General features: G+C 44.9%; 1 protein-coding gene across 8 annotated transcripts; it reads right to left on the bottom strand.

Annotated features, from left to right (window-relative positions):
* LOC110507515 (CCR4-NOT transcription complex subunit 10) lies at window positions 1-14,428 on the bottom strand. Of its 8 annotated transcripts, none has more exons than XR_005035130.1 (20): window positions 14,191-14,428; window positions 13,435-13,478; window positions 13,029-13,190; window positions 12,692-12,842; window positions 12,350-12,489; window positions 11,993-12,094; window positions 11,558-11,644; window positions 11,368-11,451; window positions 10,935-11,052; window positions 7,838-7,996; window positions 7,413-7,615; window positions 7,183-7,304; window positions 6,816-6,995; window positions 6,541-6,621; window positions 5,399-5,512; window positions 1,872-2,002; window positions 1,671-1,721; window positions 1,409-1,558; window positions 1,196-1,271; window positions 1-797 (listed from the first exon to the last, which is right to left on the bottom strand). XR_005035130.1 is itself a non-coding variant. In XM_036938259.1 (20 exons), the coding sequence occupies exons 1-20, from the start codon at window positions 14,207-14,209 to the stop codon at window positions 631-633; spliced, it is 2,319 nt and encodes a 772-aa protein (XP_036794154.1). In that variant the 5' UTR covers window positions 14,210-14,428; the 3' UTR covers window positions 1-630. The 8 variants fall into 8 exon arrangements, 6 of the variants coding, with proteins under 6 accessions (XP_036794154.1, XP_036794165.1, XP_036794158.1 ...); XR_005035131.1 differs by having other exon boundaries at window positions 1,671-1,706; XM_036938259.1 differs by having other exon boundaries at window positions 1,409-1,536.
* Between the last annotated feature and the right edge of the window lie 1,177 nt (window positions 14,429-15,605).

The raw sequence follows: 15,605 nt of genomic DNA, 5'->3' as shown, positions 1-15,605 counted from the left end.
TTACTTCTGTAAATAAAATTTATTTTTTTATACAGGTATTTAATTTGCCCCAAGCAAAAGTCGGTCAGTATATATCATAACGGATGTTGCTGTCACAAATGGAAAGTTAAAACTCTCAGAGAACAGAGAAATCATGTCAGATCTGCCCCAAAGACACTGCAGGTGATAGCCACTGAATAAAGGCTCCATCCCAAATGGTACCCAGTTCCTTATATAGGGCACTACTTTTATTAGGGCCCCATAGGGCTCTGGTCAAAAGGAGTGCACTTACATAGGGGATAAGGTGTAATTTGGGCCGTGAACGCACCCTTCGTCCACCCGACAGGAGACCTCTGCATTTCATACCAGGACCTGACCTGGAGGGGCTCCGTCTGGGTGCTGAGGAGTTCAATTTCCCCTAGGTACAGATCTAGGATCAGCTTCCTCTCCACCAATGTTAACCATTAGTGGGAGGAAATACAAAGCTGAGTCAAGATCAGCATCTAGGGACAACTTCACCCTACACCGGCACTGAGTTGGGGTCAGCTTGCCTTAAATAAATAATACACTGAGGTGAAGTGATGAGAGGTGGACAGGTGCGTGTTGCTGTGCAATGGGGCAAGGAGGGTTAGGGGAACAAGGGTTGAGGGCTCATTTGCGCTGGACTGTTGTGAAGGGTGAGGGCATCTGGATGGGTGGTTGGACAGGCTGGAAGGAGGGGGGAACAGGCTTCTTTCGTGTGTCTGGAGAGGGCGCCTGGAGCACTGAGGGGAGGAGCTGGTTACGTTTGATGATCTGCAGGGCGAGCTGTGTGTTCCCTGAGAGAGGAGAGGGGGTGGGGGAGAGAAACATAAAGAGAGGCAGAGGGAAACGGTGAGATCATACACAGCTCTTAGTAAGGTCATAAGGTCCTGACCCCTGACCTTTCTACACTGGATAGAGGTTGACTGACAGCAGTAATCTGTCATCACTGCCTTTGTGCCAGAGTGTGGCCTTCGGCATTCTACCTGGAGAATTCTAGAACTGGAATGTCAAGAGTTTGACATCAGTCTCAACACTTCCTTGGAACCCCTCCCCCTTGCCTCATACTATGCTAGAAAACAATAGTCAATAAGAATCTATAAAAGACAACTATCATAAGGGCCAGATTGGGAAACCTGAGGGCCCCACATCACAACTTTGCAGGTGGGAATGAGAACCCAGAGAGATGACTCACCGTTCTGCAGCTCCAGGTAGACAGCCAGTAAGATGGCTTCAGGAGGAATCTCCTTGGTGTTCACCATGGAGGCGGCCTGGGAGAGAGGAACAGGTTCACAGACATCTAAACACAGTCATGTTTGGGATAATAACACATCTGAATGGTTTCAAGAGATAAGTATGTACTGTAGCTGTGTGTGTGTGGGCGTGTGCCTGCGAGTATGAACCGTACCTGATGCAGGCACTTGCGGGCCTTCTCGTACTCACTCCTCAGACAATAGGCACTGCCCAGGTTGAACAGCATTATGGCCCGGGCTGAGCTCACTGTGCTGGGGTAACACAGAGGAGTCTGCTTCCCTGCTGTACCAACACACAACACACCCTGTCAACACATGATCACTGGATGTCACCTCACACACAGATGTGGAGTCTCTACTGAGACTGCAGGGAGTGTGTTAGGTGATAAGTGTGTGTGTGTGTATATATACACTCACATGACTCGACAGGCTCCAGATCCCCTTTATCTGGCCCTGTGAACACAAACACTATCAAACAGTGATCATGAGACTCAGACATCAAACCATCATGTGGTAAAATGGATAGGTAATTTCAGTTAGGGCAGAATACTGGTTGGGGTGCTGTGTTTTCCAGCAGAGCCATCGATTGGAGCTAGAGAGGTGGGTGTGAGGACTAACCTTGGTCCTGCTCGCTAGACAACACCCCCATGGAGACATCAGTGACGTTCTCTGGGTTGAGGTGACCGATGGCCTCTGAGATCCGGTCCAGGGATATGAGGGCCTCTGCAGCATACAGGTGTCCCAGGAACCTGGAACAGAGAGACAGAGGATGCACCGTCAGACAATCAGATGCACCATTAGACTCACTAGTATTGGGGCTTGTTCATGGGGATGTGAACATAGCTAATCGTATATACTGTCAAAAAGGTGATATACAGTAAAACTTCAGTTAACAGCCCGGGTGTTAAATCACTCAACAACACACTTCTTAGAGACAGGCTTCTATTTGAGCCGGATTCTTTGTCCTTTTAATGCGCACAGCTTTTGCATTGTTAATTGTTCGTTTTTTTTGGTCAGGTTTATTTAGTCTTAGTATGCCTCTATAAAAATGTACTAGTCTCCTTTATGACTGTGCATTTTCAGCAGTTCTTACTTTTGCCACTAGAGGGTGGTCGGACAATTTTCTGTACTCCTAAAGTTTTGTGTTTTTGTGTTGGCCAGTTAGCTAGCAGTTATTAGCGCTTTCTTACTGCCGATAAAAACGGATGATTGCCATAATTGATTTTTTTATGTCACAAATCAAACATTAAACCTCGTAAACGATTAATGGTAATCACGTAAACAGTTAATTTGCTGAAATGTCTCCTGTTGCCTGGCTATTAAATGGGACTGGTGGCTATTTGATACTGAGTTTTACAGTATGTACAGGTGCGACCTAATATATTGGCACCCCTGCACTTTCCTTAAATAATTCCCTTATTCTCAAATCAATTTGACATAACGTTTTTATTGAATTTTCAACATTGCAGAACCCATTTTAGTTTTATAAACTTGAGCCAAGATAAATTTAGAAAATAAAGACCAACGACATGGACAAAATGATTGGCACCCCGGACTGTAACTTGCACAGCCTTTAGCCAAGATAACGGCAGACAAACACTTCAATGAACTTGCTGCACCTTTCTACTGACAATTTGGCCCCCATTCAGCAGCAATCTGCTCTATTTCTTTCATGTTTGAGGGGTGCCCTCCACCTACTGGTGTTTTCAGATCTCACCATAGGTTATGGATGTACATGGTGTGGTGACCAAAAGTTTATTTACTTATTTTTTTACTTATTTTAGAAGAAATACATTAACCCTCCACATTCTGTGTTGAGGAGGACAGCAGGATACCCCCCTAGTCTGTCATTAACCCTCCACATTCTGTGGTGAGGAGGACAGCAGGATACTGCCCCTAGTCTGTCATTAACCCTCCACATTCTGTGGTGAGGAGGACAGCAGGATACTCCCCCTAGTCTGTCATTAACCCTCCACATTCTGTGGTGAGGAGGACAGCAGGATACTCCCCCTAGTCTGTCATTAACCCTCCACATTATGTGGTGAGGAGGACAGCAGGATACTCCCCCTAGTCTGTCATTAACCCTCCACATTCTGTGGTGAGGAGGACAGCAGGATACTCCCCCTAGTCTGTCATTAACCCTCCACATTCTGTGGTGAGGAGGACAGCAGGATACTCCCCCTAGTCTGTCATTAACCCTCCACATTCTGTGGTGAGGAGGACAGCAGGCTACCCCCCTAGTCTGTCATTAACCCTCCACATTCTGTGGTGAGGAGGACAGCAGGCTACCCCCCTAGTCTGTCATTAACCCTCCACATTCTGTGGTGAGGAGGACAGCAGGATACCCCCCCTAGTCTGTCATTAACCCTCCACATTCTGTGGTGAGGAGGACAGCAGGCTACCCCCCTAGTCTGTCATTAACCCTCCACATTCTGTGGTGAGGAGGACAGCAGGATACTCCCCCTAGTCTGTCATTAACCCTCCACATTCTGTGGTGAGTAGGACAGCAGGATACTCCCCCTAGTCTGTCATTAACCCTCCACATTCTGTGGTGAGTAGGACAGCAGGATACTCCCCCTAGTCTGTCATTAACCCTCCACATTCTGTGGTGAGGAGGACAGCAGGATACTCCCCCTAGTCTGTCATTAACCCTCCACATTCTGTGGTGAGTAGGACAGCAGGATACTCCCCCTAGTTTGTCATTAACCCTCCACATTCTGTGGTGAGGAGGACAGCAGGATACTCCCCCTAGTCTGTCATTAACCCTCCACATTCTGTGGTGAGTAGGACAGCAGGATACTCCCCCTAGTCTGTCATTAACCCTCCACATTCTGTGGTGAGGAGGACAGCAGGATACTCCCCCTAGTCTGTCATTAACCCTCCACATTCTGTGGTGAGGAGGACAGCAGGATACTCCCCCTAGTCTGTCATTAACCCTCCACATTCTGTGGTGAGGAGGACAGCAGGATACTCCCCCTAGTCTGTCATTAACCCTCCACATTCTGTGGTGAGGAGGACAGCAGGATACTCCCCCTAGTCTGTCATTAACCCTCCACATTCTGTGGTGAGTAGGACAGCAGGATACTCCCCCTAGTCTGTCATTAACCCTCCACATTCTGTGGTGAGGAGGACAGCAGGATACTCCCCCTAGTCTGTCATTAACCCTCCACATTCTGTGGTGAGGAGGACAGCAGGATACTCCCCCTAGTCTGTCATTAACCCTCCACATTCTGTGGTGAGTAGGACAGCAGGATACTCCCCCTAGTCTGTCATTAACCCTCCACATTCTGTGGTGAGGAGGACAGCAGGATACTCCCCCTAGTCTGTCATTAACCCTCCACATTCTGTGGTGAGGAGGACAGCAGGATACTCCCCCTAGTCTGTCATTAACCCTCCACATTCTGTGGTGAGGAGGACAGCAGGATACTCCCCCTAGTCTGTCATTAACCCTCCACATTCTGTGGTGAGTAGGACAGCAGGATACTCCCCCTAGTCTGTCATTAACCCTCCACATTCTGTGGTGAGGAGGACAGCAGGATACTCCCCCTAGTCTGTCATTAACCCTCCACATTCTGTGGTGAGTAGGACAGCAGGATACTCCCCCTAGTCTGTCATTAACCCTCCACATTCTGTGGTGAGTAGGACAGCAGGATACTCCCCCTAGTCTGTCATTAACCCTCCACATTCTGTGGTGAGGAGGACAGCAGGATACTCCCCCTAGTCTGTCATTAACCCTCCACATTCTGTGGTGAGGAGGACAGCAGTGCAATCCAAGGAAGGAGGAGGGACTGACGGGAAGTCTGTGGTCATGAAGTCATTAAGTAGTCTGAAGAGTCAAGAGGTCTGCTAGGGCCACATTACCATTACCAGACGGTGAGTCATGTTAAGTGCCGTAAGCTTTGGGGGAGGGGGGGTAAGTCATATGGAGGTTAATGAAGTGATAACATGAGGTGCATGGGTAGCGGGAAGGAGGGGGGAGAGGAAGAAACAGAAAGAGGTGTTGAGGGGAAAGGGGGAGTGAGGATGAAAGGCTAAGGGAAAAGGGGATAGAGGAATGAAGTCCATCTGGTGTAAGAGTTTATCTGAGTGGGGACAGAGATAGAGAGACAGATGGATAGAGAGAGACGGATGGATAGAGGTCTTACTTGAGTGATCCAGACAGCTTGGTCTGGTGAAGGAGCTTCTCTGCATGGTTCAGGGCCATCAGGTTGTCTCCTAACACCAGGGCCACGTAGGCACTGCAGGCCAGGAGGGAACACCTAGAGAGACAACACCATATAGGAGGACCCAGTCAGCACAGGCAGGACAACAACAGATCACACCATCCTGCACTGGGAAACATAGTGGGTTGCATAACATTCAGATGTGGGGGAAATTAATTATATATCGAAATGAATACTAATTAAACAATAAATTCAGTTCTTTCAATTATTTTTCTTGGTTAAAGAAAAGTGCAGGCGTGGAGAGTCTGGACTGTAGTGGTCGTGTCCCTCCCAGGCCTCTCACTGGTTGGCAACAGAACACTCAGGGATTCCAGGAAATAAACCCAAGTAGTTGACGGAGCTGCTCGTAAACTTTCCCTGTGGGGTCAGCCCTTCATTCAGCACATCCTCCCCAACCCTAACCCCTCCCCAACTCTACCCCCTCCTAATGAAAAGTAGAAGGAAGGAGGGCAAGCTTTGTCCAATTAGTCCAGAGAACAGAGACCCAGGAGGACCAGGGCAACAGAGACCCAGGAGGACCAGGGCAACAGAGACCCAGGAGGACCAGGGCAACAGAGAGGGGAGAAAGGATTATTAGCTGACTGGGGGAGACAGGAAGGGGAGAAAGGATTATTAGCTGACTGGGGGAGACAGGAAGGGGAGAAAGGATTATTAGCTGACTGGGGGAGACAGGAAGGGGAGAAAGGATTATTAGCTGACTGGGGGAGACAGGAAGGGGAGAAAGGTTTATTAACTGACTGGGGGAGACAGGAAGGGGAGAAAGGATTATTAACTGACTGGGGGAGACAGGAAGGGGAGAAAGGATTATTAACTGACTGGGGGAGACAGGAAGGGGAGAAAGGATTATTAACTGACTGGGGGAGACAGGAAGGGGAGAAAGGATTATTAACTGACTGGGGGAGACAGGAAGGGGAGAAAGGATTATTAACTGACTGGGGGAGACAGGAAGGGGAGAATGGATTATTAACTGACTGGGGGAGACAGGAAGGGGAGAATGGATTATTAACTGACTGGGGGAGACAGGAAGGGAAACAGAAAGGTCTGGGTAGAGAGGTCTCTCTTACCTGAGGTTTTCAACCTCCTGTTTCCTCAGAGGTGAAGACGGTGCTGCAGAAAGGAACTTGTCTCCTTCTTGACCTTTCCCACTGTCAAACCAACGATAAGGACGTCGGGGAAATGGAAAGAAAGATACTTCCTGTAAAGTTCTTCTTCTATAAGAGGACATGGAGAGCTGAATCCTTGTTAATAGTCTAATCTTAACCACAGTGCTCTACAAAAATAGATTTGACAAGGCATGTTTTAGCACCAAGCCAATCTCAGGGTGAGATGAGACACTGACCTGCAGGCGTCGCTGTTCTCTGAGCCGCTCTCTGTGCTGCCTGACTGGCTGGTTGTCTTGGAGCCGTTCTCTGCCTTGTTCTCCTGCTGCTGGTGATCAGGGAGGAGGACCAGGCCGTTCCTCAGACAGATCGCTGCAAACTCCATACTGGCCACCGGAATGGCTGCAGACTGCCCATCACTACACACACCCACATTTAGGAGAGGAAAGAGTAAACCAAGAGGTTAATGGATATATAGTAATGATCAACATCTTGAGTTGTCTCAGAGTACCCTCTAATTTCAGCAATCACTACCACGTAAACAAATGTTTTAGCGCCATCTCCTGGACAGCACTGGTTAGGTCCATAGGGAGAGGGAAAACTGACCTGTAGATTGTGTTCTGGGTGGACTGTGATGCCAGGATGATCTTGCGATGGTAGCCCTGCCCAACGATGGCCTGAACGATACCCTTTTTACTCGGAAGACCCTTGTTGTCTTGTTCTAAGCTCTGGAAAAATAAGAAAATGCAACATTTGAATGTTGTTAAGTTTTATTTCACTGTAAGAAAACAAGTGTGCGTGTGTTTGTAAGTGTGTTTTTAAAAATCACAACTCACACCCTTGTTGGCAGCAATGCAGCACTCAGCCAACCGTAACCAGAGGCCAGGGTTAGAGTGGTACACCTGCACAGCATCCATCAGACAGTCGAAGGCCGCCAGGGGCCGGCCGATGTGCAGCAGCTGGATCCCACAGTTATACAGCAGCTCATAACGCTTGTTGGCTAGCAGCGCACACATGGGGATGCCCGAGAACTGCTTAGCTGGAAGGACAGAGAGACAACAGAGCTAGTCGGCGTACAATGACAGGAGAAACATGTAGGACCAGTTTCCCAGACACAGATTAAACTAGTCCTGCACTAAGATACCATTTTGATGTCAGAATCTGCATTTAACTTACTTTTAAGTCCAAGACTAGTCTTAATCTGTGTCTGAGAAACTGTCCTGTGGCTTTGAATGGCGTTAAACCCAGTTTGTTGACTCACATTGCCCGTTCCCCGTCGCCCCACCGTCCCCCAGCTGTGCACACGTGTGGTCGTTCTCCTGCAGGGCCTTTTTGAAGTAGAATATACCTAGGTTGTGTTTCCCCATGGCAAAGTGTATGCAACCCAGGTTGTTCCAGAACATACAGCGCACACATTCACCTGATGGTAGAAACAAACAAGACAGAACATTTAGCGGAAGTTCACTTTCATATAGGGAAGTGGTTCCTAAACTTTTTATAGTCCCGTACCCCTTCAAACGTTCAATCTCCAGCTGCGTACCCCCCTCTAGCACCAGGGTCAGCACACTCTCAAATTGTGTTTTTTTGCCATCATAAGCCTGCCACACACACACTATACGATACATTTATTAAACAGAGAATGAGTGTGAGTTGTCGTCACAACGCGGCTCGTGGGAAGTGACAAAGAGCTCTTATAGGACCAAAACCAAATCAAATCAATAATTTAGCTTTCTTACATATAAACTTCATTTGTTAATCGAGAATTGTGAAAAACTCACCACAAGTTAATGAGAAGGGTGTGCTTGAAAGGATGCACTTAACTCTGCAATGTTGGGTTGTATTGGAGAGAGTCACAGTCTTAAATCATTTTCCACACAGTCTGTGCCTGTATTTAGTTTTCATGCTAGTGAGGGCTGAGAATCCACTCTCACATAGGTACGTGGTTGCAAAAGGCATCAGTGTCTTAACAGCATGATTTTCCAAGGCAGGATACTCTGAGTGCAGCCCAATCCAGAAATCTGGCAGTGGCTTCTGATTAAATTACATTTTCACAGAACCGCTTGTTGCAATTTCGATTAGGCTCTCTTGCTCAGATATGGTAAGTGGACTAGAGGCAGGGCATGAAAGGGACAACAAATCCAATTGTTTGTGTCATCCATCTTAGGAAAGTACCTGTGTAATTGTGCACCCAGCTCACTCAGGTGCTTCGCTATATCACATTAGACATTGTCTGTAAGCTTGAGTTCATTTGCACACAACAACAAAAAAATCATACAATGATTGAAAGACCTGTGTTAAGACCTTGTTAATGCAGACAGAGAGGAGCTCCAACTTCTTAATCAAAGCCTCAATTTTGTCTCACACATTGAATATAGTTGGGGAGAGTCCCTGCAATCCTAGATTCAGATCATTCAGCCTAGAAAAAACATCACCCAGATAGGCCAGTCGTGTGAGAAACTTTCGTCATGCAAGAGGTCAGACAAGTGAAAATTATGTCAGTAAAGATAACTTTAAGCTGGTCTCTCAATTTAAAAAAAACTTGTCAATACTTTGCCCCTTGATAACCAGCACACTTCTGTATGTTGTAAAAGCGTTACATGGTCCCTGCCCATATAATTTCATAATGCAGAAAATACACGAGAGTTCAGGGGCCTTTCTTTAACAAAGTTAAACATTTTCACTGTAGTGTCCAAAACGTCTTTCAAACTGTCAGGCATTCCTATGGCAGCAAGAGCCTCTCGGTGCATGCTGCAGTGTACCCAAGAGCCTCTCGGTGCATGCTGCAGTGTACCCAAGAGCCTCTCGGTGCATGCTGCAGTGTACCCAAGAGCCTCTCGGTGGATGCTGCAGTGTACCCAAGTGGCGTCGGGAGCAACTGCTTGCACGCGCGTTACCACTCCACTATGTCTCCCTGTCATGGCTTTTGCACCATCAGTACAGATACCAACACATCTTGACCACCAAAGTCCATTTGATGTCACAAAGCAGTCCAGTACTTTAAAAATATCCTCTCATGTTGTCCTGGTTTCCAGTGGTTTGTAGAAGGGGATGTCTTCCTTAATTGACCCCCATAAACGTAACAGACATGTCTGTTGACTCATCCAGCTGTTACAGACATATACCAGGAGCTGTGCCAGGCCCACCATGTCTGTTGACTTATCCAGCTGTTACAGACATATACCAGGAGCTGTGCCAGGCCCGCCATGTCTGTTGACTCATCCAGCTGTAACAGACATATACCAGGAGCTGTGCCAGGCCCGCCACGTCTGTTGACTCATCCAGCTGTAACAGACATATACCAGGAGCTGTGCCTGGCCCGCCATGTCTGTTGACTCATCCAGCTGTAACAGACATATACCAGGAGCTGTGCCAGGCCCGCCACGTCTGTTGACTTATCCAGCTGTTACAGACATATACCAGGCCCACCATGTCTGTTGACTTATCCAGCTGTTACAGACATATACCAGGAGCTGTGCCAGGCCCGCCATGTCTGTTGACTCATCGAGATGTAACGCATAGAATTCACTGGCTTGTATGCGAAGCAGTAATTGTTTTTAAACATCTCCTGCCATGTCACTGATGTGTTGTGAAACAGTGTTGTTTGATGATGACATTGTCTGTATAGTTTTGGGGGCCTTTTCCCCAGCATTGTCCCAGATATATCCGTGGCCGTAGGAAGAATTAAGTTCACCACAATAGTATGGGGCTTGGCTGTCCTAGCCACTTGGTAGCTCACCATATAAGACACTTCTAGCCCCTTCTTATTAATGGTATCTGTTGCTTTTATACATGTCTTACTACTCAAAAGTAGTCTTTATTCTCGCTCAAAAAACTCCTGTGGCTTATTTTTCAAATTGTCATGTTTCGTTTCTAAATGTCTGGCAGGAGTGAAGGTTTCCTGCGAGAAAGTAACGATTAATGTGATTGGATGTTCATTATTTAACTAGGCTACCTGTATTTGACATTGTGTTGTTATTTCACTGAACACTAGATGGTTTCATTTTATTTCTGTCATTGAAACTAGGCTACTCAAGAGCAGAAAAAGACCCTCACCCAAATGTATAGACCCATTGGAAAAAATAAAAGCAGTTTAAATTTTTTATTTTTTAAAATGTGAATCACATTTACTTGGCGTACCCCCGACGGCATTGCGTGTACCCCAGTTTGGGAACACCTGATATAGGTAATACTCAATTGTGCTCTGTCGCTAACAGGACAGTCCTAAACCCTTTTCACACCATCTAGACAACCTGATCCATATAGTCCTGAATCGGATATATACTTTTACATTGTCTTTTCCAGCACGGTCCAACAACTATGTTGGATGTATAACCAGGTAAACAGGGGTCTAAACGTACCTGTTTTGATGGCCCCAGGGTGCTCTGCGATGTTGGAGCTGTTTAAGAGCTTCACTGCTTTGCGGTAGTTTCCTCTCAGGTACTCAAAGTTACTCTTGAGGAAGAGTGAGGAAGCAGACTAGTGGGAGATGAAAGAAACACAGGTTGGCATGGAAACATTGACATTCTAGTCATTTAGCAGATGCTCTCATCCAAAACGACTTACAATCAGTGCATTCGACCGAAGCAGGGGAAGGTAGGAAGGGGATGTTTGGGAGAGAACAGGTTTAGTAAGCCAGTTTAAAAACCTGGTTCCAGATCATTTCGTGCCATCTTTCCAACTCCTATGGTCATTGTCACGCCATTGACCATAGGAGTTGGTAAGACAGCACAAACAGACCTGGAACCAGGCTAGTTTAGTAATGTGTTTAGCAACACAAACATCATGACTCACATTCCCTGCTGTGTTCATCACAGACTTGATCTCCCTTTTGCAGGCCTTTGATGACTTCATCTGAATGTACGCTCGCACTTTGTACTGTGGACGGGAAAAAGGACAAGTGTGAAACAAAAGCAGCAATTCAAAAGCTGCTTTTCCGTCTTCATTTCCTCCACCTCAGGAAAAGGACTGGTGTTAAACGCACCTGGTGCATTTTGGATTTTGCCGCTTCGATCATGCCAATGAACTCTGCCTTCTGGTTCCGACCATCTTTGTTGGCGCTGTTGACACTCTGCAATATCAAGATAGACACCAACGTTTGAAAATAACCACATTGCATTAAGAAAATATAGACTTCAAATGTTTTCTCATAGTAAGTGAAGTTTAAAACCATTAGTAAAATAGCCTGCACTCAGATGTAACTAGCGTAACTGCATAACCTCAGTAAGATATTTTTTGGGGGCAGACAAAAATTATGTGGACACCCAAAGTAGGAGTGTGTTGTGTTTGGTTCTAAAGACACCTTTACACTGACCCAACATTGACCAACGCTCCAACCGCCAAATCACACCTATTCAATTCTGTGTTTGTTTATCAATGTTGTGTCAGTGTGTAAGCGCCTGAAGTATATTTTAGTAACCTGTCCTCCAGTAAGCTCCCTGAGATTATCCTGAATGAAGTCTGCTGCCTCCACTACCGGGTCCCTGTGAATGTAGAACTTGCACTGTGCCTGAAATATTACCTGGACATGACAGACAACCTCAATGTGAGTACACACGCAAGCAGCACATCTTTTCCGTCAACACAAGAACCTTACACTTGCCACTAATAATAACATATCTGATTAGGAAGAACAGTCCTTTCTCCATGAGGTGGAAAATAACATTCAACATACATGAGCACAGTAACAAACATCAGAACATCATGGGTCAAAGTCAGAAACATGACACCTGAGAATGATGCATGCTAGCACACCCCTCTTTAGAGGGACACGTACCTCCCCTTTGCCGTTCTTGTTATTTCCCTGTACAGACAGTTTCTCCAGCACAGCAAGGAGATGGAGGGCCTTCTCTGGCTGGTACGTTAGCAGGTACAGATCCACCAGCAAGAAGCAGACCGCCAGAGCAAACTTCTCTTCTAGGACAAATAACACCATCAAGCTAAACTGTTGGGCTGCAAAGGCCAATTCATCAGGAACATTGCCAGTTGCTGTGACTAAGTGTGTGCGTGTGAGTGTGTGTACTGTGTAGTCATGCAATACATATCAATGTTTGTGTTCTCTGACAAGAGCTTATAGTCTGACAAATACGACTGTCCATATAAAAACACCAAAACCTACCAAACGGCTCCAGAAACTGGTACAGCCTCTCTCCAATAGCAATAGCTTCGGAGTACTGTCTCATGTGGTAGTGAATGATTGCTTGATTGTAGTAGAGAAGACTGTTTTCTACATCATCCAAACCATCAATATCCTCCATTGAAGTGTGAACCTTGATAGACAAAAAAGATGCATGAATGTTAAGTATTAGCCAACTTAATGAACTATTGTGTGCATCTGTGAATATATTCATCAAGAATCAAGACATTTAAAACAGGAATCAACGATACTAGAATATGTTTAACATTTATTTGGCGTGTCATTGAGAGACTGGATAAAAGGTTTCAACGATAGTCACCTGGTTTTTCATTGCAATAAGAGTCTGCTTCAGGGTGCATGTGGTGGTTTGGCCGCTCTTGTAGAATTCAGCTATTGCTTTATTCAAAGCAATCTTGTAGTCCTCCTTGTTCAACTCTTGCAGCTTTCCAAGGTGTTTCAAAGATTCCTCATAGTTTCCAGCCTGTGAGTAAACAAATTAAAATCAACAAATGTAACAAAAAAACTTGTGAATAGTTGCATCAACAAATGTAAACATCAACAAATGTAAACATCAACAAATGTAAACATCAACAATGTAAACAAATATATGTAAATGTAAACAAACATAAATCAGATAGGTTTGATAGATGGAGTTGTAGCCAAGTTGGCCAACTCCCTAGGATTGCACAATTTGCAGCAAACTGTTGATGGTAAATAAATGTTACCGTAAACGCCTCCAACGCATTTGCAGCTATTGCTTTTTCTTGGTCTGAAATCCCAGAGGAAGAAGTGTTATCATGCTTGACTTGAATAAAAAAAAATAATATATATATTATTATTATTAGCTAGCTAAATGGGCTGTATATATATATATATATATATATATATATATATATATATATATATATATATATATATATATATATATATACAGCCCATTTAGCTAGCTAATAATGCCAACTGTTTGCTGCCAAGCCATAACATAATGTTAAACCAAGTTAGTTAACGTAAGCTAGCTAGGTCCAAATTCTGGTGGGCGTGTGTTGACAGTTAGCATTCATGACACGCTAGTCAAGATTGTTGACATGACAAGTTTGGGAACTAGCAAGCTAGTGAATAGGTAGTCGAGTGTGCAAATGTTGGCACACGTGACACAATTAACAACTAACTAGCTAGCTAACTAAATAGTTGTTTATTGGCATGTTTAGTTAGTCAATATAAATTCATAGCTAGTTAGCTACAAACGCAGCCAGCGCAAGGACACTGGAAGGATAGCTAGCTAGCAACACTGGCGTTTGCTAATATCAGCTAGCAAACAACCGATGGTTGGTTAAATGTAAAGCCCATGTAAATGCTGGTGGATGATTAAAACTAGTGTTTGTACTAGCTAGCTATCCGTACAGTTAGCAAGATAGAAATAACCGCGTTAGCATGCCACTTTAGTTAACACATATTAGCTAGCAAGCTAGTCACTCTCCCACCTGTGTTGTTATCTGCCATTTCGGGGATCTCGTGCTTTAATTGATGGAAATGCCCCAGCCAGAAGGTTTACTAAGAGAAATATTGGGACAAAACGATTCGTTCACTATGTTAGCTAGCCAAGATGATAAATGTAAGTACTCAGCTCGTTCGTAACTAGAACAATATATCCGAAATCTGACCGCTCTCAAATGCTTTTTTTCAGTGTTCCGCCATTGAAATGACGGTGAAGTAAACAAATCTGAAAGAAGGGCAGCTGGTGACACAGATGCCTGTCAACACAGAAAAATAGTACCATCTACCGGTATGGAGGGAAAATGCAAGACAAGTGCATTACTCAAAGCCTGGTCCCCATCCCATACATTAAATAATGTGGTCACTCTCACTGTAAAATAAAATAATCCTGCGTATTAATTTGCATTACCGGGTTATCAGAAGACATACATGATCTGCACAGCTTAATAAAAACCAAAGCTAATAAAATATTTTATATCAGTTTTCAATAACTCGCACCCCTAACTTATCTCCACACGGTGGCAGTAAATTATCATTATTGATACATGATGATGCTCCGCAGACTGGTAAGTAAGAAAGTCAGAGAAACAAAAATAAAATATAAAGTAGGCCTGATTGTTGCATTGCTTCGCTTCAAAATCATGCATATTTGACACCGGTGAAATGTTGTTTACAAAATGATGTTATCTCACTATAAAAGGGCTGCACTATACTGTCGTGAAGCTGCAGTGAGGACAATATAACTAACAAAGTAAACCAATTGTGTACTGCAGGCTAATAATGAAAATCAATTAAGCATCGTTACAGAATCTCTCTCCATCTCTCTCTGTCTCATCAAAAAGGAAGTGAATAAAAAAACACTAATGGCTTTTTAATTGTATTTCACTCAGGCAATTCCACACAGTCTGTGGTTCTTTGAATAAAGGACCCAGAGTAAGATCGGTTATTTGGCAAAGTCAAAAAGAAATAGAAGATGCTGAAAGATGTTTGAAACCCTGTGGCAGTTCCTGCTCTCAATAGTGAAGACTCGAAGGAGAGACTTGGCAAGAACAGCTGAAATATGCAAAGGGAAACAACAGTCCATCACTACATTAACACATGAAGGTCAGTCAAGCCAGAAAATGTCAAGAACGTAGAAAGTTTCTTCAAGTGCAGTCGCAAAAACCATCAAGCGCTATGATGAAACTGGCTCTCATGAGGATCGCCACAGGAAACGAAGACCCAGAGTTAGCTCTGCTGCACAGGATAAGTTCATTAGAGTTACCAGCCTCAGAAATTGCAGCCCAAATAAATGCTTCACTGAGTTCAAGTAACAGACACATCTCAACATCAACTGTTCAGAGGAGACTGTGTGAATCAGGCCTTCATGGTTGAACTGCTGCAAAGAAACCACTACTAAAGG

The sequence above is a fragment of the Oncorhynchus mykiss genome, chromosome 2, assembly GCF_013265735.2.
Source record: "Oncorhynchus mykiss isolate Arlee chromosome 2, USDA_OmykA_1.1, whole genome shotgun sequence".
Lineage (NCBI taxonomy): Eukaryota > Metazoa > Chordata > Actinopteri > Salmoniformes > Salmonidae > Oncorhynchus > Oncorhynchus mykiss.
The sequence above is the reverse complement of the archived record's forward strand: the minus strand, read 5'-3'. Positions and strand labels throughout refer to the sequence as shown.

Coding starts and splice junctions, on each gene's coding strand:
- LOC110507515 (XM_036938259.1), bottom strand. Junction 7,305..7,412: donor GCATTGCTGCCAACAAGGGT/GTGAGTTGTGAT, acceptor TTATTTTTCCAG/AGCTTAGAACAAGACAACAA. Junction 2,003..5,398: donor AAGCTGTCTGGATCACTCAA/GTAAGACCTCTA, acceptor TCTCTGTTCCAG/GTTCCTGGGACACCTGTATG.